The sequence below is a fragment of the Kuraishia capsulata genome, genomic scaffold (assembly GCF_000576695.1).
Source record: "Kuraishia capsulata CBS 1993 genomic scaffold, Kuraishia_capsulata_scaffold_1, whole genome shotgun sequence".
Lineage (NCBI taxonomy): Eukaryota > Fungi > Ascomycota > Pichiomycetes > Pichiales > Pichiaceae > Kuraishia > Kuraishia capsulata.
Genome location: NW_019172950.1, coordinates 1,352,337 through 1,379,606, shown reverse-complemented (window position 1 = coordinate 1,379,606; position 27,270 = coordinate 1,352,337). Strand labels below are relative to the sequence as shown.

Sequence of the window (27,270 nt, the reverse complement as noted above, 5' to 3'; positions counted from 1 at the left end):
CTTGTTATTTCACATGTAGTGTGCTGACTAAAGGTCGTGTATTCGAAACACGGAATTTGATGCCGTACAGTTTTGGACCCCATGAGCCACGGCACTTCTAGAGAGCCACATGTAAATCAAAAGGGTTAACTATGACTAGTTTCTCCTGAGTCATTTTGAAGAAGCCAACAGGAACAAGAGGGTATTATTTAGTTATTCGACAGGGGATACTGGAAAAGACAGCATTTTACTTGAAGTGCTATAGGATCCATACTTGAGTCTTGTTAAACGCTAATGGAACCATGCCTATGAAAAAGATCATCTCGTCTTTGAAGAAGAAGAGTTCTGCAGATTCTGACTCGCAGTCTGAGTGCAGCAGTCTGAAATCTGGCTCTTCTTCTTCTAGGAGGTCGGCAATCGGTAGCCATGTATCACAACCTCATCTCCAGCACCAGAACCATCAACTAGACCATGCGAGTTTTCCTGTGAGTCAGCCTAATTTTCGTGATGACCAGTCCATGGCTGCTTCGACTATGGGCAACTCTTTCCAGTTATCATACAATAGCAACTCGGTGTTCAGTAAGGGAAGGACAATAGGCACGACCTCAACTGGGGTTTCTTCGATGCAAAGCGGTGGAGGGAAAAGATCTGAATTCCAACAGTTCACCAGTATTGGAAGACCTTTGAGGGTGCTTGATGAAGACGATTCTGAAGAAAGTGATGGAAGAGAGCAGACAAGGCAGGAAAGTAAGGTTAAAGACCCCGAGGCTTTGGGGCAAGAGAGTGCTACTGGAGCAATCCCCATCAACAATAGAAGACAATCCAAAGAGGCTCAGGATGAGGCCGCATCTTCACCGGTATCGCTTCAGTTCGGCTTTCCTTCTTACTCGCGCGCAAATGCTTTTGGAGAACCAACGATAAACCACGGTGGATCACTCGCTTCATCTCCTATTAACAGAGTCATATCGCATGCATCTGCCCATTCTAGCTTGAATGAAGGACCATCTCCAGAGCTGCTTCAGATGCTAGAGTATGTGGAGAAGCAGCTACGTCACCTTTCGCTAAGCATTAGCAACACTTTGCTTCAGGTCAGTCAGAGCGTGATGAACCTAACAAAAGCGGCTGTTGCGGTAAGCGAAAGCATCAAAAGCACCATTGCGGTTCTCTCAGCGAAAACGCAGATGAACAAGGTGATGGCAAAGTTGTTATTGCCTGGACAATTGACGACAGTGAACAGTCCAAATTTGAGGAGGCTGATCAAAAATATGTTATTCCTGGTAGATCATCTACTCGTGGGAAATGTCTACCAACGTTCTAAAGTGCTGATCTTGTCTAGTTTACATGATCTTCTCTTGAAACTCAAGCTGGCAGATCCCGCTTCTGATGTTACTGATTACAGCAACATTTTACAACCTACTTTATTCCCGTTGGGAGCTACTACGGCTCCGTTCCCTAACGAGGGTCAAACTGCTCTCATCATGGACTCTCTTGTGACAAAATTTACCTCCACTGGTGAAGATGGAAGTAGCGGGTTGTTGAGTGATCAGGAGGGTTCGTTTATCGCTCCAGTTCTTCGTGGTTTCCAGAATGTCAATCTCTCAGTCATAACTTTTGTGTTTGGATTTCCTGAGCTCACCAGAGAACACCTTGATGTTGTGAAAGTGTTCTCCAATTCTGTTGAAAACTTCCACTTTGTTTGCCAGAAGAACATGATCAAGCTTGCTGCCACTGCAGCCCCTGCTCCCACTGGGCCAACAATTCCTGTTGGCCGTACTCGTTTGGACGAGGTTAACGTTTCAGCCCAGAACTCGGCGATGTACACCTTCAAGGCTCCTTTTAGAAACGCTCTGAACCCTCAAGCACCACCTATATCGATGTCTTTAGCTTCGGAAAATGCTCTGACATTGAGTGGAACTCTGGGTGGTTACCTATATCCGAAGATTCCCAAGGATACTAAGAACCAAAAACTGCTGAAATATGCCAATAATGTGTTTGGAGTTACGTGTGCCCATGTTGCCCTCAACTCAGACACTACTTACAAAGGACCAAGCGACTACCCCAACATCTCAGTGCCGTCGCCTGTACTGGTGAACTTGTACAAGAGGGCACTTGTTGGGGAGCGCTCCAAGTATAACTCTTACTCTGAGGAATACAAGGCTTATAACGGTGTTGTGAATCAGATTGACTCGATTTTTCCACTACAAAACGTGACTGTTCAAATGCAGCAAACCGCTGAGGATGGTTCTACTATGCTTGTTGAAAAGGAAGTCAAGAGAAACGTTCCCAGTTCGAGATTTGGACAAATCGTTTGGGGAGAACGGATCATCAACGAGAGCAAGGGAATGTTATCAGATATTGCAATAATCAAGGTCAACAACCGGATGAAGTGTCTCAACTTCTTGGGAGATGATGTGAATTTCAGCGAATATGATCCAAGTCTCATGTTCTCAAACCTTTACGTTAAGGAGCTGGTTGACCTGTCTACGCTGGGCAAAAGAGCAACTGCAGCAGGCATAGGTGGAGGTGCTGGTCTAGAAGTTTTCAAATACGGGTCTACCACTAAGTATACCAGGGGAAACGTAAATGGAGTGAAGATGGTTTATTGGTCAGATGGAAGACTCCAGAGCTCGGAGTTTGTCATCAGGTCTTCCAACTACGGTGATTCCATCAACAACTCGGGAGGTCCTGGTGCTGCAAGTAACGCTAGGGGAACTGCGGGTTTGGGATTTGCAGCAGGTGGTGATTCAGGAGCATGGGTTCTTGCCAAGTTGTCTGATGTGGAATCCTTCAGCGAGCATCAACAGCAAATCTCACAACCAAAGCCAAAGACAGGATTCTTGGGAACGATTTTCGAACAATTCCAAGAATCCCTCATCTCTGGAGCCTTGAACGTCGGTGGATCCGGTGTTGAACAGGGACCTTCAGGAATTGATCGTCCCGCAAAAAAGACCCCAAAAACAGGTTTGGGAGTGGTGGGAATGCTTCATTCATACGACGGCGAATTCAAACAGTTTGGGTTATTCACCCCAATGACGAGCATTCTCGAAAGGTTGCAAGAAGTGACGAATATAGAGTGGGGAATCGTAGGAGTCGATAACTGCGAAGAGGATTTGGACGTTCGCAGCGAAAACGAGAGCGGATATGATACCGAGGAGGTCTCGTCTTTGAACGATGATACTTTTGCGAATGACGGGGCACAGCCTCCTACAATATAGCTATTAGGTAGGAGAGGCATTCAAAACAGGTGGGAAGTCACATAGTGGGAGTTCAAGTTAGTATTGAAATTAGTTTTTATTTTATCAAATGTTCGGACGGCGAAAGGCGCCGCAAATGTTTTGTCATTTATTTTCGTTTAATTGATAAAGGTATCTAGGTGTCGCAGGACCAGAGAAGCAAATGTATGTTTGCGCGCATATGCACTGTGTATCTTCTAAGCATCGAGGCGGTGATCTCCACTGCTGCGGCTATAGCCGGCGGCCGTTCCACGGAAGTCAGATGACATTTTGGGTTTGCACGGAAACGATACTCGGTGCCTGGAGAAGGCAGCAACCACTCGCTTATAACAAAAAAAAAGACTATCAAATTAGAAAGGCCTTTTTGAATTTTTAAACCAGTGAACCCAATTACTCGTATCGGAAGGGTTGGTCTGTAAGCGGAACCGCAGCTTCAAAATAATATTATACCTAGAGAAGTTTTTCGGTTGCCTAATTGGCCAACTAACAATCTTATCTCAACCTAATTACTCTGTGAAGAACCGGCGTACCTAAAGCTTTCAAAAAGGCCGAATCTGGGGTGTGGCTGGTGAAAAGTTCAAATGGCCTGCTGACATGACATTCTGCAATACTGCTTAAGCCGCAGATGTAAACCAGTTGATAATTACCAATAGAGGTAAAAAAATTGGAGTGATTAGTCCGAATTTTTATTCGCTTTGCGGGTTGGAAACACCTCAATTTGCATCTCAGTTGACAGTTAAAGTTCAATTCCTCGTATAATCTTCCCCAACTGGTTGACACTTTTTTTTAGCTGACCATTTCCGAAAGTTTACTGTAAGTCCCCCAGATTGGCTGTTGGTCTCATTATCTGGTGGCTCTGTACTCTCTCTACTCCACTTCTCTGGAAAGCTAGATATTTCAATTTACACCTCCGGGACGGTGGTTACCTGTGTTCAGAATCAGTGTAGTGAATTGGGATGACCTTTTGTCCTTCTATAGATAGCTTGAATCAGTGCACCAAAAGCCAAAAATGTCGCTGGCTCTCAGCGAATTATCACTATTTTCAAAGCAGATATGAAGCTGGGAAGTAACTGCTTTGGAAATGGACTTTCTGTCATGATTTGATTATATCAGCTGACCACTCTCCAGACTCAAGCATTTCTCTCTTCTCCCACCAACCTCCGTCTTACGATCCAAATCTTTAAAACAATCAGTTTTGTTGTTTCTTATAACACCTAAACTATTTTGTTAACCTATGTTCGTTTCATTCTCTCTTCCACCAATCATCTTGGCCTCTATCTCATTTCTACCAGCATTGCTCAAGCAGATCAACAGACTAAACAGTCATCACCTCCCATTTACTGAGGAGAGTCTTCTGGGTCGAGTGTGTGAACCCAGTAGTCGCCGAAGTATGGGATCTTCTGGAAGAAGGTCTGTTGGAACAAAGGCCAGTGCTCTGTGAAGGTGAAAACACCAAAGAGGGCAGCACCTCCCCAAAGTCCCAGGATTGGGGTCCACTTCTTGACGGTAGTTGGGTTAATCTGGCCCACGTGTGGTGCAGTTTTGGAAACAACGTTCTTGATGTACTGTCATAGTATTAGTAAAAGTCACTTCGAGGGTGAGCCGGAAAAGCTCACGAGGGCTGACAAAGGTGTCCCAGTCCGCGATCAAAACGCGACAAGAAAGTGTGAATTTAATCAGCAATATCCAAACTTCAACTTACACCTGACATTGTATCTATGAAAACGGATTTGTTGGTTTGTAATGTTGTTTAATCAGGTCCGGCAACGCTGTCTAATGCCCAGTGATTTCTTTCAATGGATTGCATCGTGATTGGCTGGGAAGTGTACAACCCAAAATATTATGTAATATATTGGTTGAGGCACTATCATTGCTGTGAGGAGATTCTGAGCGAGATCTGATTGCGATGCTGCATCTGTTATCTTTCAGAAAAGGGTAGCCCTGACAGATTAGCGCGCTATTGTAGTCAGCCTCAGATACACTTTGCACGTTATTATTGACTCAGGTAGTGGTTCCATGAATCCCCAACAAATTCATAGCCTTGTCAGGGTCTTGGGCCCTGTCTGAAAGATAAGGCCTAAGCCTTGGGAAAAACCCCATGCACCTCAGTGGAAATGGCAGACACCCTTCTGTGGGCCGGCTGTGACCCCTTCTATGGTGTTGGTTTAAAGTTCGTAGCTACTTTAAAAAGTGGTTAGACATTGTTTTTCTCTTTTTTTTCACTTGATTTCCAGCTCTTTGGAAAGTGTTGATCTCAGAGATTTCTATGGCCATATTTACCATCCCACGACTAAAGCCGCACGCAGGTGACCTTTCTGGGGTACCATTCTCTTTTGTTTCAATCTCGGACACCTCCTCGGATTCAGGCACCCTGAAGCATTACAGTAAAATGAGGAGCCCCTCTGTGAAATATGGAAATTCTGCGTTCATGCGAGTGAATGCTGCCTTCAAAAGACTGCTAGCGTTGTTTCTGTTTGTTCTGGCGCTTCCTATAAGGGCACTTCGACTGACCGTCATAGGCGTGTCGAAGAAGTTCAAAGCCAACAAAAAGCTCAGGATAGTATCGATACCGATAGCTGCATTTGTCTTTGTTGTTGTGCCCACCTTTCTCTACACTCGCCGAAGTTTGGTGTTTTTCAAGTGGGCATATCTGGAGCTGGAGGAAGGGTATACTACTGAAGATATCGGCGGCATACGGCGCTTGCCTCGAGAGACCAGAGAAATGCTGGCGCGGTCTGAACTGCCATCAGTCTTGACCGTGGAGAAGGCCTCTCAATCCTCTCCCATGTTGGATATTAATAATTTGCTGTTCCATGGTGCTAATTTCGACCCACGATTGGCGCCTGCTCTGTGGCTCTATACCGTCAGAGAGAAGGTGGAACATGATGGCGGCAAACTCGATCCTGGGTTGCAACTACCTTTTAGTTGGTCTAGCTGGTTAGATTTGGACTCCAAGTTATCACCAAACAGTGACTGGGTGACTTATTTCCAAAAATGGGTTGGCAACAGGGACTGTTTTGACTGTGCTTCCTTCAAGACACTTTACAATATAGACTCTGATATGACACAATGTGAGGACATTGAAGTCTCAAGACCACCATATCCACACTTCAAAATAACTGGACCTTGGGATATGTCCTTCTCGGAGGAAGCCCGAATCATATACGGCGCTTCCTATATGTTTCATTCTGCCCCAGCACCTCATAGGGTGATGTTTCTTGGTGTGGGTCCTCACAATGGAGCTTTAATAATACCAACAAAGGATATATCATCGACAAGCAAGGATGGAGCTGAGCTTGTGGAAATGGCCACAAAATATAGCGAGACCCAGGCCATTGTGGAGGACAATTCTCCGCAGAAGATACTTTCTGGAGGTATCTCTGTTTCTGAACAAGTGAGTCTTATGATAAAAAGGTTCTCCGAAACCCCATCCACTCAGCTGCCAAAATCTATTGATGATTGGAAAGTCTCCAAAGATATTGCAAGACTGGTTAATATGGACTATCAATCTCCAAAGACACTTACTCTCACCAGAGACGATTTCTTATGGGATACTGCAGGAGCAATGGATAAACTGCAGGCCGCAGTTGACAAAAGGAAAACTAAATATGAAGGAAGCAAGTTCGATCTCCGCACAGACTTGGACCACAGATTACTACAAACCATGAAGGAAAGTTTGGATGTAAGGGATAATATCCCTAAGTACTTCCATGAAAGTCTCATTGTGAATAGATATGCTGGGTGGCATTATGACTGGAGATTCACCAACGGTTTAGATGTGCCTCATTATGAGCATACAGCTGTTTTGCACCGTTTGGTAAGGGCCTGGCTGAGATTTGCTAAAGTTGCTGGGCTTAAAACTTGGATTGCCCATGGAACCATGCTTGGCTGGTACTGGAACGGAATGACCATGCCTTGGGACCCAGATGTGGATGTTCAAATGACCATGGCCTCCTTGTATCAGCTTGCTAGGAACTATAACCAAACTCTTGTTGTGGATACCACTCTGGACCAAAAGCTGGAGGACCAGACGGGATTCTCTGTGACTGGAATAGCCGGTGTTGGCAGCTATCTCATTGATATTGGGCCGTCTTTCTTTTCTAGGGAGAAGACCAATGGCAACAACGCCATAGATGCCAGGTTCATCGATACCAAAACAGGAATGTATGTTGACATCACTGCTCTTGCATTTACTGACTTTATGAAAATGCCAATGGATGAGAAAACCTCAAAAGAGTTCACACGGTTGCTCGATCCTGAAGTGGATAGGAAGCGCAAAATGAAGACTGTGGATGAAGGACAATTGGAGACGGAACTAGCTGCCACCAAACAGACACTTTATACACAACAGCTTGCTTACAATTGCAGAAACAATCACTTCTACTCTTTGGATGAGTTGAGTCCTTTGCTTCCTACTGTTTTCGAAGGAGTGAGAACGTATGTTCCCAAAGGATTCTCCCAGGTTCTTAATAGGGAATATCCAGGGAGTCTGACCGTGAGCAAGCACTGGGGTCATTTGTTCCGACCTTTTTTGAGGCTGTGGGTAAAAGAAACCGTTTGTCCCGACGACAGAAAAGGAGCAGATTGCGATGATGCTGTAACGATTAACGAATACAAACAGACAAGTCTGTTCACTGCAATACACCAAGAGGAAATGCAGAAACTGATGGTTGGCGGATATGTTCCATACGATGTTTCTGATGAACTACCACCCATGAGAATTGACCCGTGGTTCGTGAGGTACGCCAAAAAAATGCTACTGTTGAACTGAATCAGTCAACGGTAGATGCGTAGACTCTATAGCGCTATTTAACACTTGCATTACTCTGACATGTGTAACACGGATCAAGTCCACGCAATCATAGGAGATTATTTGCCGACCAGACCGAGAAATAGTAGCAACAATAACGTTATTCACATGGAATGAAGTATTTTTATTCCTATCTCGCCTATCAGAGTTGACGCACTATGACGTCATGATTTTAATGTGAGCGATTAAACAAGTTTCCGTGGCCTTTCAAAGAGTCGTGATTTCCTGGTCTGGCTGTTGACTACGTAAATATTTATATGTCGGTTATTGACTATTCGCAAGTCTTAGTTTGACCCTATGGGAAAGTTATCCTAAAATGAACGCTCAGGTTTTGCCATACCAACAGCCTAATCCTAGAAGCGTGCGACTTTCCAAAATAGCCCGTCTTATCTTTGATATAATTGCTTCGCAATGGTTCTTCATAGTATTAGCGATTTTTATTGTTCTCGCTCGGTTTTTTCCAAATTTTGCAAGACACGGAGGAATCATCCGTGCTGAGTATAGCATAGGCTATGGTGCTGTTGCTGCTATCTTCTTGATCTCGGGTCTTTCCCTCAACACGAAAGATTTCATGAAAAACCTCTCCAACTGGAGGGCCCATTCCACAGTGCTTACGTTCTCATTTCTGATTACCAGCTCCATAGTTTACGGCATTTTGACGGGAATCAAGAAGAGGTACAATCCCAACATTGATGAGTGGATGTTGGTTGGTCTCATCGTCACTGCATGCTGTCCAACTACAGTGGCCTCAAACGTGATGATGACTCAAAAAGCCTCTGGTAACGATCTTCTAACTCTTTCCGAAGTATTTATTGGCAACATTCTTGGGGGTTTCATAACTCCAGCATTGGTTCAATTGTACTTCGGCAAAAGCTCACCATGGGCATTTGCAAATCCTGCATCTGGCTCATACCAAACCGTCGATATCTACAAATCCGTGATGAAAAGTATTGGTCTTTCGGTGTTTTTGCCTTTGTTTGTGGGTCAGGTCATAAGAAATATCTTTCCTGCAAAAGTCATCTGGTTCCACAAGACCTTCAAACTGAGCAAAGTGAGCAACTTCTTGCTCATCCTAATCATGTTCTCTTCATTTTCGACAGCATTCTACCAGCACTCTTTTACAAGTGTTCCCGCAGCCTCTATCATATTTACTGCATTTTTTTGTGCGGGAATATACCTCTTCTTCACGGCGATATGTTTTGCGTACTCTCGTCCTACATGGCTGTTGACCTTGTTTCCACAAACCAACGAACAAGGTCTAGATCGGCGGCCAAGAGTTTACAGATTTCTATACAAGAGTTTGAGGCCTTTCTACTATTCACGAAAAGACACAGTTGCTGTTATGTTGTGTGGTCCTGCAAAGACTGCTTCTCTTGGTGTCTCTCTGGTGACCGCCCAGTACGGGAGCCAGAACCCCAACCTCGGCAAGTTGTTGATACCGTTGGTGCTCTACCAATCTGAGCAGGTCCTTATGGCCGGGCTTTTGGTGTTTTTCATGAAAAGATGGATCGAAAACGACCCAGACCTCGTGGAATCAGATCCTGGAACTCCTGCAGAAACTGCTGAGGCTGGTGATTCCACTTGGATAGAGCAGTTGTCTCAGCTACCAATTCGGCCATTGAAGAAAGCGCATGCAACAGATGGTGTTCCTGTATAGACCATAGACTACAATGCTGCGTAAGAAGAAGTAGCGCATTCGGCCCTTAATATATTCTAACAAGGGCTTCAGTTAATTGAGCATCACTAACAATATTGAGCTCAATTATCATTAATCTCATCATTTTTTTCAACATGAACAATATAGTATAACCGGTTTTCCCCACACATAGACCATAGGTATATTTCATCGTGTGTTTACCATTTGAATTAAGTCGTGTTCCACCTAGTTTCTACGACCGTGTCGAAAAGTCAGTTGGATATCACAGAGGAAATAGAATACTCCTGTTTATCGTCCACTACAACTCAATCGAAATCCAGAATATGGCGCCATACAAAGACGATCATTACCTGATTGTGCAGCCCGGTTCCCAGAACACGCTGGTTTTGTTTGGATTGGAAGAATCCTTGACCCCACCAACGTTCTCGATTCCGACCAAGGTGTACAGAGATGCGAACAAGCCGGATTATTTTCATACATCATCGGAAGATGAGTCCTTGGCAGTTTATCCAATAGTGAAAGGTGAGATTGTGGACATTGCTGCGTTTAACTTCTTCCTCAGGGTGATTGTCAAAGGGATTTTGAAGTCACACCCAACGCTGCTGCTAAACCAGATTGCGCTTGTGCTCTTGGCATCTAACAAATGGTCCAGAATCGCCATCGAGACGATAACACAATACGTTTTCGAAACTCTTCTTCTTACAGCTTTTCAAGTGGTGCCATTGGCATTGGGGGGCTTTTACGCGTACGGTGGAAACATCAACAACAGCGTGGTCGTTGATGTTGGTTACGAGAAGAGCGAAATCACTCCAATTATAGACTACCAGATTGTGAAGAGTGCAAGTGTGTATGTTTCAATTGGTGGAAGTTCGATTAACGAGAAACTTGGCAAGTTATTACCCAAGCTGTCTGCTGAGACGATCGAAGCTTTGAAGAAATCTCAGATTTTTGAGGTTTTGAATGAGGAAGACGCCAAAAACTCCTTTTTTGGCACGGACGGACTTGCTGACGCGAATCCTGAAGATGAGGGAGTGTTGGATATTGCGGCGATTGTAACGAGTGAAAAGTCCACCAGGGAGATTCTTGCCGAGAAGGAAAGAGAGAAGAAGAAGGGAGGGGCTAAGGCCGAGGCACCCAAATCCAACTCCGAGCTCGAGAAGAACATCTTCATAGATGCGGATGGAACAGAGGTTGAGATTGGGAAAGAACGTTTCCAAGGATCTACGGAGCTGATCGAGTCCCTGGTGGATGGCATATATACGGCTCTCTCAAAGATTCAAGACTCAGCCAAGAGACAGGACTGCTACGACAACATCATCCTGACAGGTGCCACTTCGAAAATTGCAGGTTTCCGCGAAGAGCTGTTATTCAAGCTGCTGGTTACCTATAGACTCAACTCAGTGGCCCCTGTGGCTGGCCAATCGCAGGCATTCAGAAACGAGTATTCTACTACTTCTACAGCCCTATCGCAAGTTCCTCAGCATGCCAAGTTTGTCAAGTTCCCAGAATATTTCTCTGAATGGAAACGCAATCACGAAGATGCCGCATTTCTCGGTGGTCAAATTATAGCCAAACAGATATTTGGTCACGGTAACTCGGGAGATTTCTTCTTTGCCAAAGACGATTATCTAGAAAAGGGTCCGCTCGGTATTTGGCAATATTCTTTTTAGATCCCACAAAAGATTGTATGATAATAGTGAATTCCTGCGGTAGTATCTGTAGCAGCAATTTTCTACGCTAGTCTGCTATGTTATAGTAGTTATAGTAGCCTTTTCCAGTCTGTTATATCAAGTTGTCATAGTTTTTGGGGGTATATTTACTTCTTTTGTCTCACCTGTTTCCATATTTTATGCCCATTTTTTGGTTTCATTCTCCAAATTTCGTTTTCCATATTCATTTTGCGTACGCGTACCACCAATTTCCGAAAGGGGTTAATTACCAAATTGAGCCATCGCCCTTTTTCTCCTGCCAACCCCCTTTGAAGGTACGAAATATTGATCTCGCTGAACATTTCCTTGAGGTTTGAGATTGTACAGTGTGAAATTTTCTTCTTCCATATTTTTTTGTGCCTATAATTCAATTGCGTTCGAATTTTCTCGGAATAGCTTTCTGGCTGCTCAGCATACTGGTTTTCATAGAAATCTGACATTTTTCACATATCCAGCGAAAACGAGCCTGAGACCATTTCGAAACAAGCCGCTTGCGAGAGCATAAAAAAAATTCTGCTTATCCTCAGCATCCAGAAACAAACCATTTGACATATCTCCTCGTCATCATGAACAGAAACAGAGGCAGTGCGAGGAATCCAAGGACGCCGCCTTCACCCACTACTCCCGTGCGCGGGAACAGGTCCAATCTTTCGGGGTTGGCCAGAAACATGCCTGGAGACCCAACCAACCTCAAGAGAAAACACAGATATAAGCCAGGAACTGTTGCTCTGCGTGAGATCAGAAGGTACCAGAAATCGACGGATTTGCTGCTGAGAAAACTGCCCTTTGCCAGACTGGTCAGAGAGGTGGCCCAGGACTGCATTGGCTACGACTATGCTCTCAAGTGGCAGAGCGTGGCGATTATGGCGCTCCAGGAAGCCAGCGAGGCTTTCTTGGTCCATTTGTTCGAGGATACCAATCTTTGTGCTCTCCATGCCAAACGGGTGACCATAATGCAACGGGATATCCAGTTGGCTAGACGCATCAGAGGCACTGGAATATGACGAAAACGAGAAGATAAAAGTGGAGTACCCGCACTTCCCAAATCTACATGAAGCTATTGAAAACTGGAAATCTGAGCAGAACCACTCTTGGTCAATTAACAAATCTAAGCTTTTCAGCATAACTAACCAAGCTAAGTAGAGATAGACAGGTTTACCCTGGACTACATAACCGCAATAGAGTACTAAGACATGAAATTTTTTGAAAGTAAATAGATAAACTTGTAACGATTGACACTGTTTTCTGATGAGAACAGATAATAGAAAAACGGACAACTATGGAAACAACTTGGGTGTGAATTCGAAATCAGCGATAATTAACCAAAATCAGTGATGATCGCCAATTAGCCATTAGAGCCATTGAAATATCTGCACTTCAATTAGGCTTGAACCTTCTCTTCAACATTCTCCTCCTTTGGAACGACAACATACTCCTCTTCCTCCTTCGCCACGTCCTTGGTGGGTGCCTCAACCTCAGAACCTTGCGAGAACCCGCTAAAGGTCTGTTCCAATTCATTCTCTTCCTCTTCCTTAGGAACCTCTGCTGGCTTTGCAACAGGCTTTGCAACAGGCTTTGCAACAGGCTTAGCCGCCGCCTTGACTGGGGCCTTCACAGGCGAAGCAGGCTTCGCGTCCGTGGAAAAGATGCTCTTGAGCTTGGATCTGAAACCACTCTTCTTTGGAGAGGCACCTGCAGCAACAGCAGATTTGGCTGTCTTTCCGGAAGCAGCTGCCTTCTGAGGCGCCGCTCTTGCCTGTGTCAAAATGTCCTGGATGTTGCCCGAGACCACTGCCGTCATTGGGGGCTTTTCATTGGTGGAAATGTTCAGCAAAGGGTCCATACCAGCCTCAAAGTTTTCAGGCTTCTTGATATCGGCCCACGTCTTCTTTGGAACAGAAGGCTTCTTCTCGGCGAAGCGAATCTCATCGTCTGCATCGAACTGATCTTCGGCCTCGGAATCGGCCTCGATATCGGATTCCGCAAATGGCTTGGTGTCGATCTCAGACTCAACCGAAACGGTATCCGTCACGTCCTTACGAAGATGTTCAGGGAGCACCGATTGGATGTGGGACTCCTCGTCAAGAGCAACCTGCTTCTGGGCCTGGAGATCTGCAACCACCTTAGAGTGTTCCTCACCAAGCTGGTCAATCTCACCAAGATGAGCAGTTCTCTTCTCGATAAATTCGGCCTCTTCGCGCTCCTTCTGCTCCAAATCCAAGGCAGCCTGTGCCTTGACCTTCTCGGCCTCGGCGGTCTCACGCTCAGAGTCAGTCTTAGCAGTAGCAAGCTTCTCCTCCACCTCTGCGATTTGGGCCTCCACCTCAGCCAACTTGGCCAAAGTAGTCTCGTAGGAGGACTTAGCAGTGGCAGCACGCTCGGCTTGCTCAGAAGCAAACAACTCGGCGGCCTTTCTCTTGGAAACGAGCTCATCCAGTTTTCCTGTCTCAACCTCCAACTCCTCAAGATGTGGAGCTAGATCTTCGTCGTGTTCAGACTGCAATTGAGAAAGGATTCCGTTTCTTTCAGCAAGCTTTTCGTCCTGCTCGCTCTTGATCTTGTCGAGCAGAGCCTGTCTCTCGGCCAGTTTGGCCGTCTGAGCTTCCTCCTCGGCGGTGGTCTGGTCAGCAAGCTCCTTTTTCTTATCGTCATGCTCCTGCTGCTTCTGCCTCGTGAGCTCAACTTGGGCCTGTTTCTCGGCCTCCTTGTCGGCAAGCAGTTTAGCCTTACGGGCCTGTTTCTCAGCTTCTTTGCGCTGCTTGGCCTCGATCTTCAGACGTTTCTGCTCCTCCTTGTACTCGATCCGCTTCTTCTTGAGCTCCTCGTGCTGGTTGTGCTTGGCCCAATCAGCCTTGCGCTGCGCTTCGGCCTTGGCATCAATGTCCACCATGATTGGCTTAACAATGGACTCAGCCATCTTATTCAGTTCCTCTGGGGAAAGCAAAAGACCGCCTCCAAGGTTGATCTTGTTGGATACCGTCTTGCGCTTGGCAAGGTTGGCCTGCGCAATCTGAATGGCCTTGATGTTCATCTCCTTGGATGAAAACAGGTTGTCTGCAGTGATGGAGTTCTCAATCCTGCCGAGAGTGGCATCTGCGTTGGCCATGGCCTTTGCAAGCACCTTGGTGTCGATCAGGCTGTTTCTGGGAACACTGGCCTTCTCCTTCTGCGCATACTCAAACTGCTGCGAGGCAAGCGCACCAACCGAGGCAAAGGACTCGTTGTGTGCATAATCGCCTGGAGTTGGGATTCCGTACTGTGGGCCGGTTCTGGTTCCCTCCAATCTCAATGTCATGGTACGAGTAGCAGATTTCTGGGCGTTAGACGTAATCTTGGAGATATCCACGTTGCCATTGGCAGTGTTGAAGGAATTTGCCGTTGCAAGCCCGGAACGGTAGTCCAATTGAGGGTTGGAACGTTTGTCCATGGTCCGAGTGGCTGACGACTGGGCGTTCTTGGACACCTTTCCAATGTCATAGTTCTTACCTCCTTCGTAGCCATTGTGAGAAGTTTGGATTCCAGAACGGTGGTCATAGATGCGACGATGAGTTGAGGCTGAGTTGGACATGGTAGCCGTGCCAAAGCGAATCTCGTCAAAATCATAGAGGTCCTGGAGCGCATCACGTGCGACCGAGTTAGTGGAGCGTTTCAACACAGATGAAGCAGCGTCCTGCGAGTCTTCGGTGTCAACAACAGAAGAAGAGTCCAAGAAAGGATACTTCTGACTTTTAGCGCTGATGGCAGCGTATTCAGCCTCGGGGGCAACCGACTCACGTCTCCAGGCCTTAGGCGCTGAGTCCTGCTTAGCAACCAACGCTGCGGTGGCGGCATCCGCGCTGAGTTCACGTTTGTAGGGGTGGATGGACAAATCAGTACTGGCGGCCAACAATGCAGCGGTATCTGAGGCTGAAGAGTCGACTCCAACGGTAGTAACGCCCGGTTTGGCGTATACTCCGTACTTGAGCTTGGCCCGGTACAGAGCCTCCTGCGAAAGGGGTTTTCCGTTGACCTGATATGCTGACTTCGATGATATCGACATTAGGGTGCGTCAATGGTAGTCGATTGACTTTTTTAAGGGCCAATTGAGTGGGATGGACGGGGAAAACGGAGAGATGGTTCTGCGAATTTCAAGTCAAGGATGGAGAATAAGGGAGGAAGGAGACTTTAGCGAAAGGGCGGCAGAGTCGTGCCCATGTAAATTTGGTTCAGCCTGAGTGGGATTACCTAAAGAGGAAGTTGTCCCAATCCGGACAGGTGATGGTGATGGCGCTGGAGACCGTGGAGAAGGTTACTAGGTGGTGGGCCGATTTGGGTGGTTTGGTTGGGTTTGGTAATGGCTTTGTAGGTGCGGATTCCGACTTCGATATCCTGGTATAGTAGCTCTAGTTTTTTGACAGATCATGCTTTTCTGCCAGTTCTGTTATGGCCTTCCCAATATGTCTATCTATTTTACTGTCAATTGCCTTCACTGACACGCGCAGCTTTGGCAGCTGCGATCAGAGGCGGTGCTTGGCGGTGCAAAGTGGTGTTATTGCTGGAGGGTATGGCCAAGCACAGACTAGGATGGAAGACAGAAACACCGGACTGCTCATATATCCAACCACCAAATTAAATCAAAGATTATCCCAAGGAAATAGCTGTCAGATTATTTACCTATGCCGTTACCATTATTCCCTTATCCCAATCCCATTATCCCCATGTCCACTATCTCAGATGCCCAGCCCAATGTGGAAATGCCTCCAGTGTGGCTCAGCAAGCAATCAGTCTCACGATAACGGCTGAGACAATCTCGGGCGCTTGCATCATCACTCGCCAAATCGGCCCATAGCCTCGTGATTGGGGCCATTTTCTCGTCTGCTCGTCCAGATTTTTGCATTCCGGCCGGATGTAAACCAGATTATATTCGTTCTGTTCAACATCTCCTGCATTTCGTAGCCCAAGCCCATCCGGTTTCAAACCGCACAAATTGCCGAGAAAAAGAGGGTTTTTTTTCAATCTCCAGTCATATCGTTCTGTGCTGTGATTGGTCCGTTGCGAACCCGGTCCTGTTTCCAGCACACACCCCACCGAAAGGCCGAAAACAGCCTTTCTCTCTTTCTTCGTCGAGTTAATTAACAAGAAACTCACCAGACTTTTGGACGATTTGCAAATAAAAGCCAGACTTTGTCGAAAAGAGTTGCCTGCCCGATTATCTGGCTCAAATTCCATTTTGCACCCGGCTCTCACAGGGCTATCTAAGCAAACAGGCCACCGTGATCAAGACCTCGTCGTTTGAAGACAAGACGGTCTCCAGCCATCACCGATCACAACCGATCACCGCCACTTTTCACCAATCACCACCTCGGCCAGGATTGTCCCAATCAGCCCTGATCAGCCAACCTGTGATCCCACTGCCCATACCATCATGACCACAACCACGCTACTCGTGGGCAATCAGCAAGCCAAAAAGCCCCAAGAGGAGCTGATCGCCTGGGACTCACTCAACGCCGAGTACAACTTCTTCCACCACTCCTTCAACAATTTCCAATTCATCCCCCGTGATACCGGCTCCGGACAGCCAATCCAGCTTCAAGAAGACTTGTACTCTCACCCGGAATACCAGGTGGATCTTCAGCCGAACCTCGGCCTGGGCATAGTGGAGCCCGCCTACCAAGATAATCTCCAGTTCAACTTTGACCTGCTCCAGCTGTCATCGCCCGCTTTGCACCACAGACGCCACACCATGTCGGAAGGAGACGAGCCGCCTGTGCCGATCTTTTCGAACTCGATGAAGGACTTTCAGAGACAGAATGCCATGCCTTTGAAGACGGTCAACCCAAAGGAGATCATCAACAGTTTCCAAGATGACCCAAGTCGGGGAAGCAAGCAGAAGTCTGATTTCTGGATGATGCAGGGGGAGGCCATCGGAGCCATAGCAACGTGGCTCAACTCCAAAGAGGACGATCGCGACCATAACCTCAAGCAGGAGTTCACGCCACCAGTTGAGGAACAGCATTCGATGGACCCTTCCGTGGACCTTTCTCTTGACATGCTGCATCACCAGCTGGAACTGGAGCAGCTGCAGCCGCAAGTGCAGATGCCTCAGGATCCTCCACAGAGGCCTCCAGTGACACCCAGGAAGGAAAGGCGCAAGCGCTCCTCCGTATCGATTCCACTTAAGCCTCAGACAGCTGCCAGACGTAAGCGTACCAAGTCGATGGATTTCCACACGCCATTTCAGTCCCCATTACTGTCCGGTGTCTCTTTCACTGCCATTGACGATGTGGCCACCACAAGCAGTTCGCGTGCAACGTCCCCCACGCTTTCGGAGGATCTGGAAAAACAGTTTCAGTGCGAGCATTGCCCAAAGAAATTCAGGCGCTCCGAGCATCTCAAACGTCACAACCGCTCGGTCCATTCCAACGACAGGCCGTTCCACTGCTCTTTCTGCGAGAAGAAGTTCTCGCGTTCGGACAATCTGTCGCAACATTTGCGGACCCACAAGCGGGATTGATCGTTTACGGTGGCGCTGGTAGCTTTTTGCGTTTTGAGGTTTTTTCGGCGTAGTTTTTAGTACTTTTGTTTCTGATCTTTTTGCTGTCTTTGAAAAGCGTGCGGCGGCGGCCTCGCCTTCCACGCCCGTCACTTGTTTGTATTTTCTCTTACATTACTGTTTATCATTTACTGTTCGCTGAGCTGTAGCGGTTGTCTCTTTTTCCTTGGAAGCTTATCGTTGGTTGCCATGATTTGTTTCTCGTAAACCCTGGCCGTGGGGTAAGAGAAAGAGAATTGAAGGGTATTATATAAGCAGCAAATATCTTAATGATGCAATCACATTACCCGCCAGAAACACCCGCCCAGTCTAAATGCGGTTACCGCGCACAAGTCTCAGACTAGGCCAGATTTTTACTCACAGGCATCCCCATCGCAATTCCACGGTGATTTTCAAAAATTTAAATTGTATTCGCGATTTACTGCTCGATATTCTTGTTCAAAATCGTTTTTTTCAGCCACGACTCAACCCAGTGCTGCCACACAAGACACGTCCAAAAGGGGAAGCATATGGCCGACCACTGGAGACTTACCCGAAACGGATAAAAGTAAACACACTGACGAAAAAAGACGCCAATAACACAGCGAAAGAGTCCAATCGCAGGCCGTGTACACCACTCTAAGCGAAATAGGCAACTCGATTCAGATTAAGAACGTCTATTCATTTTTGCCGTACCCTCGGTTTGGTGGTTTCTGAAGTGTGTTTTGCCTGAATCAGTCTGGGACTTTTCTTGAAGTTCATCCCTCTCCCGTTTCACCTCAACTCATACACCCTACTTTTTTTTTCCTTTGCCCAAATTGTTCTTTGAAATTGAATATAACAAGTCGGATCTGAGTCCTGAAGAGCGGCTTCATACTGTCATTAATTAGAGTTTTGGTTCGCATTCAGCTATCTCATTCCATCTCTGCCTGTCCACAGAGAAGTCCCAAATCGGTTTGTTGCAAACAGTGAAAGGGGTAAGGAATTGTGCTCCTTTTTCAAAGCATCTAGTATTTGAACAAATCACAAGACGATCCCTTTATTTTACATCAATTCCATTACCATAGCATATCGGCATTTTTGGCAGGAAAATGGACATAGATTCACCGCGCAAGAACTGCCTCTTTGCTGGTGAAGCAGACAGTTTTCTCACAGAATCACCATCATTTTTGCCGCCACATATGGTCAAGCAATCTGGGAAATCGAGACCAGACTTTCTGTCGTTTAAGAGGTCGCAGACATCGCAGGGAATCATCACAACCTCAACGTTGAAGCGGCCTCTCCAGCTGAGCCCGAGGTTTGACTCTCCAACTTGCACATTAGCAGCTGATTTGTCGCAGAATTTTCACATCGACCAGCACGAAAAGAGAGATATTCCCACGCCCAAGAGATATCTTTTTGGCGGGTCTCAGGCCCAATCGCAGTCCGAAAGAGCGCCTCTCGGACCGGTGTCCACAAACCGCAAGATCAACTCTAGGATGAATTCCATCTCCAGTCTTGGAAGCACAAACTCGATTTTTTCGTTTCAATCACAATCGACATGTTCATCGCAATCGAGCATTTCCATTTTTGAAGAAACAGAGTCGAAAATGGTGCCTCCAGCGCCTTCGTATCGGAAGCTTTTGAGACGAGCAAACACCGTCTCGGTGAGGTCTTCGTCGCTCTCGAATATCTCTGCTTTTCAGCCAAACCGCGGCCAGCAAAATCTACAACAGTCTCAGCAGTCTCAGAAATCTCAGGAGAATCATTCTGACGAGGATTTGGACGCCTTGTGTATCCCCTCACCCGTTGTTGAGCGTGATATCTCCATCGACAACTCGGACGGTGATGACTCTGCGAATAATTCTATAGGATCACCTCTTCAGCACCGTTTGAATGCTAAATTGCGGCTGTTTGAAAACAAACCCTCCAATAAGGCCAGACGTACTCACTCGATGTTTCAGACCCCTCAGGAGCTGTATGTTGGCCCAGCACAGGTCAACTCCATTTCCAATGATATCTGCGGTCTGAGCTTCAAGCCTGCGGTTGACCCTCCTTTCGTTAGGGCCGCAAACTCCGTATTGCCTTCTACAAAAATTCGTACGTTCATGGTTCAGGATGATTTAATTCCACGGATAGACACACTCCAATTTGTGGACATCCTCCAGGGCAAGCACGAGGGTTTTGACAGCTTTGTGGTGGTTGATTGCCGGTTCGAATATGAATACCGTGGTGGACACATCGATGGCTCCGTTAACATTACGTCGCAGACCGATCTCGAAAAGAACTTCCTCACGGAGGGAGTGAAGGCGCATCGTCCGGGAAAGGGCTCCAATGCTAACGGTACGAAGTTGGTGATCTTCCATTGCGAGTTTAGCTCGTACCGTGGTCCGCTAATGGCGAACCATCTTCGCAATCTTGATCGCTCGCTCAACAAGGATAACTACCCATATCTGTACTATCCAGATGTTGTGATCCTCCAGGGAGGCTACAAACAGTTTTTTGACCAGCATTCGGAACTGTGTTATCCCAAACGCTATGTTGAGATGAACGACTCGAACCACATCGATATGTGCGAAATGGAATTGGAACGCATCCGCAGAGACTTTAAGCTCAATAGCAAGAGCTCTCTCAAACGTGCTATGTCGCTGAACTCTGGAGTATCGACTCACCAGATCCACACAACTACCCAAACAGGGCCTATTGGAAGACCAAGTACGGATATCTTTGGAAAAAGTCTCGACGCGCTGTTCGAGAATACCTCGAGTCCACAGCGGTGGGGAGCAAGAAAACCTCAATCCGCCAATGCTACTACCCAATTTGAGTTCAAGTTCCCTCTGCCGAAAATCAAGCCCGCACACATTCGCTCAATGACATACCATCAGACCAGCCTGACCAAGTCGCCAATCAGGCCGATCGATAAGCACGTCGATACTCCAGTTGCGGAGAGGAATCGTCTGGGAGAACAGAACCGTTTCAAGTTTCCCAAGTGTTGAGTGTAGGATACAAGGGCGGAGGAGAATTGCCAGGCCAGCTCCTTATTTCTCGCTGTTGATGAGTCAACATTTAACTAAGGACAGTGCTATAGAGAATGCAATGACGATTCTGGTTATTCCTTCGGTCATACATGCAGACTTCACTGAAACCACGATTGAATCGATCAGTCACACCATATTTAATCTCGCCTCTAATACCAAGAGACCCCAGTTCCCCACGATATCCGAACTGCATTCAGCTGCAGCGAAAACAATGCATCTACGTAGTGCGCCAACTCTAAATACATGCCGCAGCCAAAACCTTGCATTGGTCGTGCTTTAGCAAATAAATATCGTGTGGAACTCAAATATAAAAGTAGACAGATAGGTTCCGTCAATGAGCCGGTGAGAAGCTACTGATACAGTCCAGTCGGCTGTGTTGGAACCAGTTAGAAAGACAAAATAGCAATTTATGCTATGATTCCCAGGATATTACCATCTTCAACTTTTCTAGTTGCCAAGAAAACCCATGGGCCCATCATCCCACCACGGCAAAGCTTCCATTTTCCAAGCACGGCATCATCATTTCCTCCTTAGGCCTCCCCCTGTCTAGATGCTAAAAATAACCCTAGCGGGATCAACTGTCGTCATAGTACTTTATTTCGATGGTTCGAGCATTGAGACGGTTAATAGGGGACCTAGACTTTTGAGCAGTACCTGTAGAACCTCCACCTCGAAATAAATATTGCCATTTACAAGCATCTAACAAACTGGGCCTGGCCTCACTATCGCCCTATAAAAAATCGTCCATCTACAAATTTATCTGGAATTGTCTGGGTGGAATTCTAGGTACCCTCTCTCTCGAGCCTTACTTCGTTACCTCCCCGTCTTTTCCTGCCAATCCGGTTGAGAAAGAGATTGAAGTCTGCATACATATATTGCAACGGCATCCTGGATTCTTCTTCTCGGGTTTATTTTATTTGCAACGCAGAACCCCCGTTATATTAGGATATTCTTACCGCCAGAGTCCCCCATCTTGAACAAAAAAGTCTCGATTTGAACTTGTGCTCTCTGTTCTCCAATCTATTCCACCAGATTTTTTTATTTCGGATTATTTCAGCCATCTCGTCTGACTTATAGAAAATAGCTGGATCTTTTATTTTTTATCCTGATTGCTACCCTGCTTTAAGCTTCTGTGCCGTTGTTTACACAGGCCCGGAACTTTGGAGAACACTATTTAGGCTTTCTGTCTCCGCTGACTTTTGACCTGCAAAAGTTGTTTTCTTGTTTACCAACGAACGCATCTAGCCTCTGGTACTCCCATCGCCTTATTCACAATCATTATGGGTAGAAGGAAGATTGAGATCGAGCCCATCTCCGAGGAGCGCAACCGGACAGTCACCTTTGCGAAGCGCAAGGCCGGACTGTTCAAGAAGGCTCACGAACTCTCTGTTTTATGTCAGGCCGATTTAGCCGTCATCATCATTGGAAACAACCATAAGTTGTTTGAATATTCGTCCGTGGACATGGACGATTTGTTGACTCGATACTCAGGCTACGACCAGCCCCACGAGCAGAAGACCCCGAAGGACTACGGTGATTACGAGAAAAAATCGCGTGTTTCGAGCGACCAGGACTACAAGAGGGGTTCTTACGATAAGAAATATGTCGCTGAAGAAGCCGATAACGATGAAGAGTCAGAAGACGACGATGATGTTCCACCATCTAAACGAGTCAAGAGGACCAGAGCTGAACGTGACGAAAAACCAGTGATCAGAAAAACTCCAAATCGCGGATCTCGACTTGCCAGCATGGAAACTCCTCCATCTGACAAATCCACGCTGCCCCCATTCACTTCTGGATTTGCTTCCCATACCCCAAAGAACCCGCTAGCTGCTTACCCCACTTCAAGTCCCATCAACGAGTTCCATGCCCGTCGGCCGCAATTGCGTGTGACCATCCCCAAATCTCAGGAGAACAAATCCGAGAACGATAGTGCGGTTACTGTCTCTAAAGGAATACCAGAAAATGGTCGCAAAGGATCCTCTCCTCAGCAGCCAAGCTCTCAGTCGAACTCCTCCGACTCAACGTCTAGGAGACTGTTTGGCAATCAGTCGGACTCGTCCGCAGTGCTGGGCAACTTGACTAGTAACGGAAATAACCAGAAATATTTTGCCAATGGCTCAACTGTTTTGCCGCAATTGGATAACGATTCTGCAAAATCCACACCTTTATCAGCAACGGCTCCAGGTGGGAATATCTTTGGCCTTCCACAACTATCACCTTCATCTCAATTGCCTTTGCCCAACCCGACTCCGTCTCAAAATCCCCACCAGCAACAGCTGCAGCAACAGCTTCAGCAGCTCCAGCAGCAACAGAACCATGGTAATCCTCGGAACGGGGTTTACGGTGCTACCTCCAATCCTGGAACGAACACTGCCAACGGCTACGGACCCACGTTCATGTCGATATACGGCAATGGTCCTACAACTGCTCTATCAAGACCGTTCCTGTCTGGTGCAAATCCTGGAGAACAGACGCCTGTGAGCGCACTTCCTTCCAAGTATGTGAACGACCTGTTTCCATCTCCTAACAACTTCTACAGCAACGAGTGGAATATCCCTTTCGGAACGGGTACAACCCCATTACCAACGTCTGCCCCACACCTATTGCCTATGCCCAACGGTGGGACCTCGGCCACACCATCGACTCAGCCAGGAGGTGCCAACCACTTGATTTTCAATAGAAGTGGCTCCACGGGTGGAAACTACTCGGAAATGCTGCCAAGTCCGCTGCAGATGATGATGGGAACTACTGGAGGTAATCAATTTCCTCCGGCGTTTAATTCCCAGGCCTATGAGACTCCAGCGAAGAAGAAGCGAAGATGAGATTTAGAGACCGCTATTTATACATCCCTCCCTTTGATACATAGAAGCCAGGACTGTACATTAATGCATGATTGCAGGTACCAAATGTAGCATAGCAGAGAAGTTCCCTTCAGACCAGAAAGCAATTTGACTGTGTGCAGTCAGTTGCATCACGATCTCTGTGGTGTCGAAGTTTTAAAGCCAGATCCGACCACGGCATGATCTATTTAAAGAACGAACATACGTCATCATGTCCGATAGCCTGCACGGAACCTTCTTGCATGCTTCACAAAAGTCGTGCGTAGTCTTGTAGCAAAATAGTCGTGTGCAGTAACCAACAAAATCAAAAGGTCCCTTTCTCACGTGTTGGGCATGAGGGCTGCAACCCTTGAATGCCCCATCTCCCAGGCCCTCCGTCTGTGAAGAGAAAAAACCCACCAAAAAGTGGTTCCGCACGACCAATCCGCTAGTAGGTCTATCACTGGCTTTTCTGAAATAGTTTCAACAGTTTTCAGTTTTCACAAATCAACTATCTTCACGGTCCGTGGTAATTAATTCAACATGAAGGTATGTTACTATGATATATTCAACTGGTTGATTTCGATTCCACATACAGTTATGCAGAAAATGTCTGGGTTTTCCTGAAGGTCGGAGAGCTTGAAAGCCCGACCTTTTTCAACGAGCGAGGGCTTGAGCACCAAGTGAAGAAAAACGTCACCAACAAACAAGGCTGGCATAGTCGAGAGTAACGAGACTGGTGAGAGAATGGCTTTACATCTCCATGCTTTGTCGCCTTCTCAAGGGTGTTTCTGAGCTTGATACTTGAGTTTTTCGGTTTTTTGCACCTGATGTGAATCGGATCTGAAAAGGACCAGAATCGTCAAAACACCTCTTACTAACACTTTCAAACAGCTTAACATTGCTTACCCAGCCAACGGTACTCAAAAATGTATCGAAATTGATGATGAGCACAAGCTCCGTATCTTCTACGAGAAGCGTATGGGCCAAGAAGTCGAGGGTGAAGGACTTGGTGACGAGTTCAAGGGCTACGTCTTCAAGATCACCGGTGGTAACGACAAGCAGGGTTTCCCAATGAAACAAGGTGTTATGCACCCAACCAGAGTTAGACTTTTGTTAGCCAAGGGTCACTCCTGTTACAGAACCAGAAGAGCCGGTGAGCGTAAGAGAAAGTCGGTCAGAGGTTGCATCGTCGGTGCTGACCTTTCCGTCCTCTCGCTCGTTGTCGTCAAGCAAGGTGAGCAGGAGATCGAGGGTGTCACCGATGCCTCTATCCCAAAGAGATTGGGACCAAAGAGAGCCAACAACATCAGAAAGTTCTTTGGTTTGACCAAGGAGGATGACGTTAGACAGTTCGTTGTCAGACGTGAGGTCACCAAGGGTGAGAAGACATACACCAAGGCCCCAAAGATCCAAAGATTGGTTACCCCACAAAGATTGCAGAACAAGCGTCGTCAACACGCCTTGAAGAGAAAGAACGCTGTTGCTCAACGTGATGCCGCTGCTGAGTACGCTCAACTTTTGGCCCAACGTTTGCACGAGCGTAAGGCTGAGAAGGCTGAGATTAAGAAGAGAAGAGCTTCGTCTTTGAAGAACTAATTTTCTGGAACCATTACAAACATACAAAATTGGTTTTTTGTGTAATCAAAATCTAAGTTCTTTTATTTGAAACAAGATTGTAGACATTAGAGCATGATTGGAGGTACTCTCTATCTGGGAGACTCATGATCGTGATTGCAAATGTATCGGCAGTAAAAATCAACATCAAGACCACCACTGTTGCATCTCCGTTCGCTATTGACGTCGTGTAGATAATAGACGACGTCTCTGCCTCTTATACATGTCTGCAGTTTTTGTGATCTGAGTGTATTGGCAAAAATGTAGACTATTTGCTCCCTAGATAGTTGTTGTCTGCGAGTACATGCTAAACTGGCATGGCTTGACTTCATCTATGTATTTCCCACAGATATGGGCTCGCATATCAACACCATTGCTGCTTTGTCATGATTTCAGCCGGTTGATCTCTTAGTGAGGACCGATAGCTCTTTCTTTTTCTCTCCTTTCGCGCCTCATCTCCTCAATCTCTGACTTAGAATACATTTTCGCTGCCTGCTGCTGAACAGTTTCAACACTGGACTTATACCCATCCCACCGAGGAACAACCTTCGCCTTTTTGGAATCTGGTTCCTCATCCTCTTCGTTTCTGCCATTCGCCAACCTCTTGATATTCTCGTAAATCTCGTCTGTGCTGAGGTTTGTCTGTGTTACCTTACTTTCATATCTCTTCCTCTCCTCCTTGAATTTGGGATCACGAAGCAGAATCGTGATGTGCTGGGCAAATTTCGATTCCGGAATCAACTGGCCTGTCAAAGGGCATTTCAACAACTTCTCGCCACTAGATGTAAACTGTTGCTGTTGCTGTTGATACTGTCTCTTCAAACGCGACTCTCCTGCTGACCTAATTTTCATTCCCTTAGGAACAGGTCTGGCAACAGACTCACCCTCCTGTACCACCATCTCTTCACCACTGTCTCCAGAAGCTTCGAAAACTTTCCTCTGTATCTCTTGATTGGGATCAAAATCAGGGGGTGCCTCCTCCAACAAAGAGTTCGCCTTCTTCTGCTCCAGCGACCTATACTGTAGCTCGGCTAGCGATAACGGCAAGGGTAGTTCAGCAACGTCATCTACCTCGGTGAACTCGATGGTTTCAACAACGACAAAAGAATCCCAGTCAATGGAAGCATATTCAATCCTCTCTTTGAACAACTGAGCCTCATTATCAGCCGCTTCAATCTCCTGTTTTTTCAAATACTCGGCCCTAGCAAATGCCCGATCCAAAACCGAGTACGCATTTCGCGCACCTGTGCTAAGCTTTTCTTGAATATCTTGAGTGGGATGAAGAATGAGCCGATATTGCTCTACAAAACTCTCAAAGACCGGATACAACGAATGGCCCTTCACCATAAACTCGAATTGGACCGAGTTGGAAACATGCTTCCTGAGCGCAGCGGCGTAATCTGGACCATTCTTTGCCACAAACTGCGCACAAAGTCGTATCACATCCAGGTCTTGCGCTGATACTGGCGGCAATCTGGTAAAGAATTTGAACTCTGGAGGAGCCGCGATCTTGTCTTCTTCGGTCTGGGTGATTGTGGTAACTACAGAGCTCTGCTCCGTCCCATTAGTCTTACCCTCACGTAACTGCGAGAGACTCCATTTGTAGTATTCGTTGTACGGATCATCGTCAAGAAGAAAGGCAAACTTCACATTCTCCCGTTCTTTCTCTCGTATACGGATCTCAAAAGAAGGACCGTTGCGGAACACATAGCCGGCAGTTTTGTCGATTACCTGCCGGTACTCCGGGGGCGGTATGGTAATATTCTCAGGTGGATCCTGAGATGTCATTGCAGCTAGCAAAGCAAAAAAATCGAGCAACTGATCTGGTACTGTCTTGTTAGCTTGTCTTAATCTGAGTTTGTCTTTAAACAAGACGAGAAATTGTCATGTAGTGTACTTACTAATGATACGGCGC

General features: G+C 46.6%; 13 protein-coding genes across 13 annotated transcripts; 9 read left to right on the top strand and 4 right to left on the bottom strand.

Moving 5' to 3' along the window:
• Nucleotides 1-281: 281 nt before the first annotated feature.
• Nucleotides 282-3,194, top strand: KUCA_T00000749001 (uncharacterized protein; the record flags this gene model as incomplete). Its single annotated transcript, XM_022605317.1, has 1 exon — nt 282-3,194. One exon carries the CDS (start codon nt 282-284, stop codon nt 3,192-3,194), a length of 2,913 nt encoding a protein of 970 aa, XP_022456798.1.
• Nucleotides 3,195-4,549: 1,355 nt separating this feature from the next.
• KUCA_T00000748001 (uncharacterized protein) lies at nt 4,550-4,923 on the bottom strand (the record flags this gene model as incomplete). The annotated part of the gene is made up of 2 exons (XM_022605316.1): nt 4,550-4,777; nt 4,915-4,923. The coding sequence occupies 2 exons, from the start codon at nt 4,921-4,923 to the stop codon at nt 4,550-4,552; spliced, it is 237 nt and encodes a 78-aa protein (XP_022456797.1).
• A 555-nt stretch (nt 4,924-5,478) lies between these two features.
• Nucleotides 5,479-7,983, top strand: KUCA_T00000747001 (uncharacterized protein; the record flags this gene model as incomplete). The annotated part of the gene is made up of 1 exon (XM_022605315.1): nt 5,479-7,983. The coding sequence occupies one exon, from the start codon at nt 5,479-5,481 to the stop codon at nt 7,981-7,983; it is 2,505 nt and encodes an 834-aa protein (XP_022456796.1).
• Nucleotides 7,984-8,338: 355 nt separating this feature from the next.
• Nucleotides 8,339-9,679, top strand: KUCA_T00000746001 (uncharacterized protein; the record flags this gene model as incomplete). The annotated part of the gene is made up of 1 exon (XM_022605314.1): nt 8,339-9,679. The coding sequence occupies one exon, from the start codon at nt 8,339-8,341 to the stop codon at nt 9,677-9,679; it is 1,341 nt and encodes a 446-aa protein (XP_022456795.1).
• A 323-nt stretch (nt 9,680-10,002) lies between these two features.
• On the top strand, nt 10,003-11,349 carry KUCA_T00000745001 (uncharacterized protein; the record flags this gene model as incomplete). The annotated part of the gene is made up of 1 exon (XM_022605313.1): nt 10,003-11,349. The coding sequence occupies one exon, from the start codon at nt 10,003-10,005 to the stop codon at nt 11,347-11,349; it is 1,347 nt and encodes a 448-aa protein (XP_022456794.1).
• Nucleotides 11,350-11,954: 605 nt separating this feature from the next.
• KUCA_T00000744001 (uncharacterized protein) lies at nt 11,955-12,392 on the top strand (the record flags this gene model as incomplete). Its single annotated transcript, XM_022605312.1, has 1 exon — nt 11,955-12,392. One exon carries the CDS (start codon nt 11,955-11,957, stop codon nt 12,390-12,392), a length of 438 nt encoding a protein of 145 aa, XP_022456793.1.
• A 377-nt stretch (nt 12,393-12,769) lies between these two features.
• KUCA_T00000743001 (uncharacterized protein) lies at nt 12,770-15,427 on the bottom strand (the record flags this gene model as incomplete). Its single annotated transcript, XM_022605311.1, has 1 exon — nt 12,770-15,427. The coding sequence occupies one exon, from the start codon at nt 15,425-15,427 to the stop codon at nt 12,770-12,772; it is 2,658 nt and encodes an 885-aa protein (XP_022456792.1).
• Nucleotides 15,428-16,137: 710 nt separating this feature from the next.
• KUCA_T00000742001 (uncharacterized protein) lies at nt 16,138-16,596 on the bottom strand (the record flags this gene model as incomplete). The annotated part of the gene is made up of 1 exon (XM_022605310.1): nt 16,138-16,596. One exon carries the CDS (start codon nt 16,594-16,596, stop codon nt 16,138-16,140), a length of 459 nt encoding a protein of 152 aa, XP_022456791.1.
• Nucleotides 16,597-16,792: 196 nt separating this feature from the next.
• On the top strand, nt 16,793-17,881 carry KUCA_T00000741001 (uncharacterized protein; the record flags this gene model as incomplete). Its single annotated transcript, XM_022605309.1, has 1 exon — nt 16,793-17,881. The coding sequence occupies one exon, from the start codon at nt 16,793-16,795 to the stop codon at nt 17,879-17,881; it is 1,089 nt and encodes a 362-aa protein (XP_022456790.1).
• Nucleotides 17,882-18,990: 1,109 nt separating this feature from the next.
• On the top strand, nt 18,991-20,874 carry KUCA_T00000740001 (uncharacterized protein; the record flags this gene model as incomplete). Its single annotated transcript, XM_022605308.1, has 1 exon — nt 18,991-20,874. One exon carries the CDS (start codon nt 18,991-18,993, stop codon nt 20,872-20,874), a length of 1,884 nt encoding a protein of 627 aa, XP_022456789.1.
• A 1,322-nt stretch (nt 20,875-22,196) lies between these two features.
• KUCA_T00000739001 (uncharacterized protein) lies at nt 22,197-23,741 on the top strand (the record flags this gene model as incomplete). Its single annotated transcript, XM_022605306.1, has 1 exon — nt 22,197-23,741. One exon carries the CDS (start codon nt 22,197-22,199, stop codon nt 23,739-23,741), a length of 1,545 nt encoding a protein of 514 aa, XP_022456788.1.
• A 978-nt stretch (nt 23,742-24,719) lies between these two features.
• KUCA_T00000738001 (uncharacterized protein) lies at nt 24,720-25,337 on the top strand (the record flags this gene model as incomplete). The annotated part of the gene is made up of 1 exon (XM_022605305.1): nt 24,720-25,337. One exon carries the CDS (start codon nt 24,720-24,722, stop codon nt 25,335-25,337), a length of 618 nt encoding a protein of 205 aa, XP_022456787.1.
• A 426-nt stretch (nt 25,338-25,763) lies between these two features.
• On the bottom strand, nt 25,764-27,143 carry KUCA_T00000737001 (uncharacterized protein; the record flags this gene model as incomplete). Its single annotated transcript, XM_022605304.1, has 1 exon — nt 25,764-27,143. The coding sequence occupies one exon, from the start codon at nt 27,141-27,143 to the stop codon at nt 25,764-25,766; it is 1,380 nt and encodes a 459-aa protein (XP_022456786.1).
• Between the last annotated feature and the right edge of the window lie 127 nt (nt 27,144-27,270).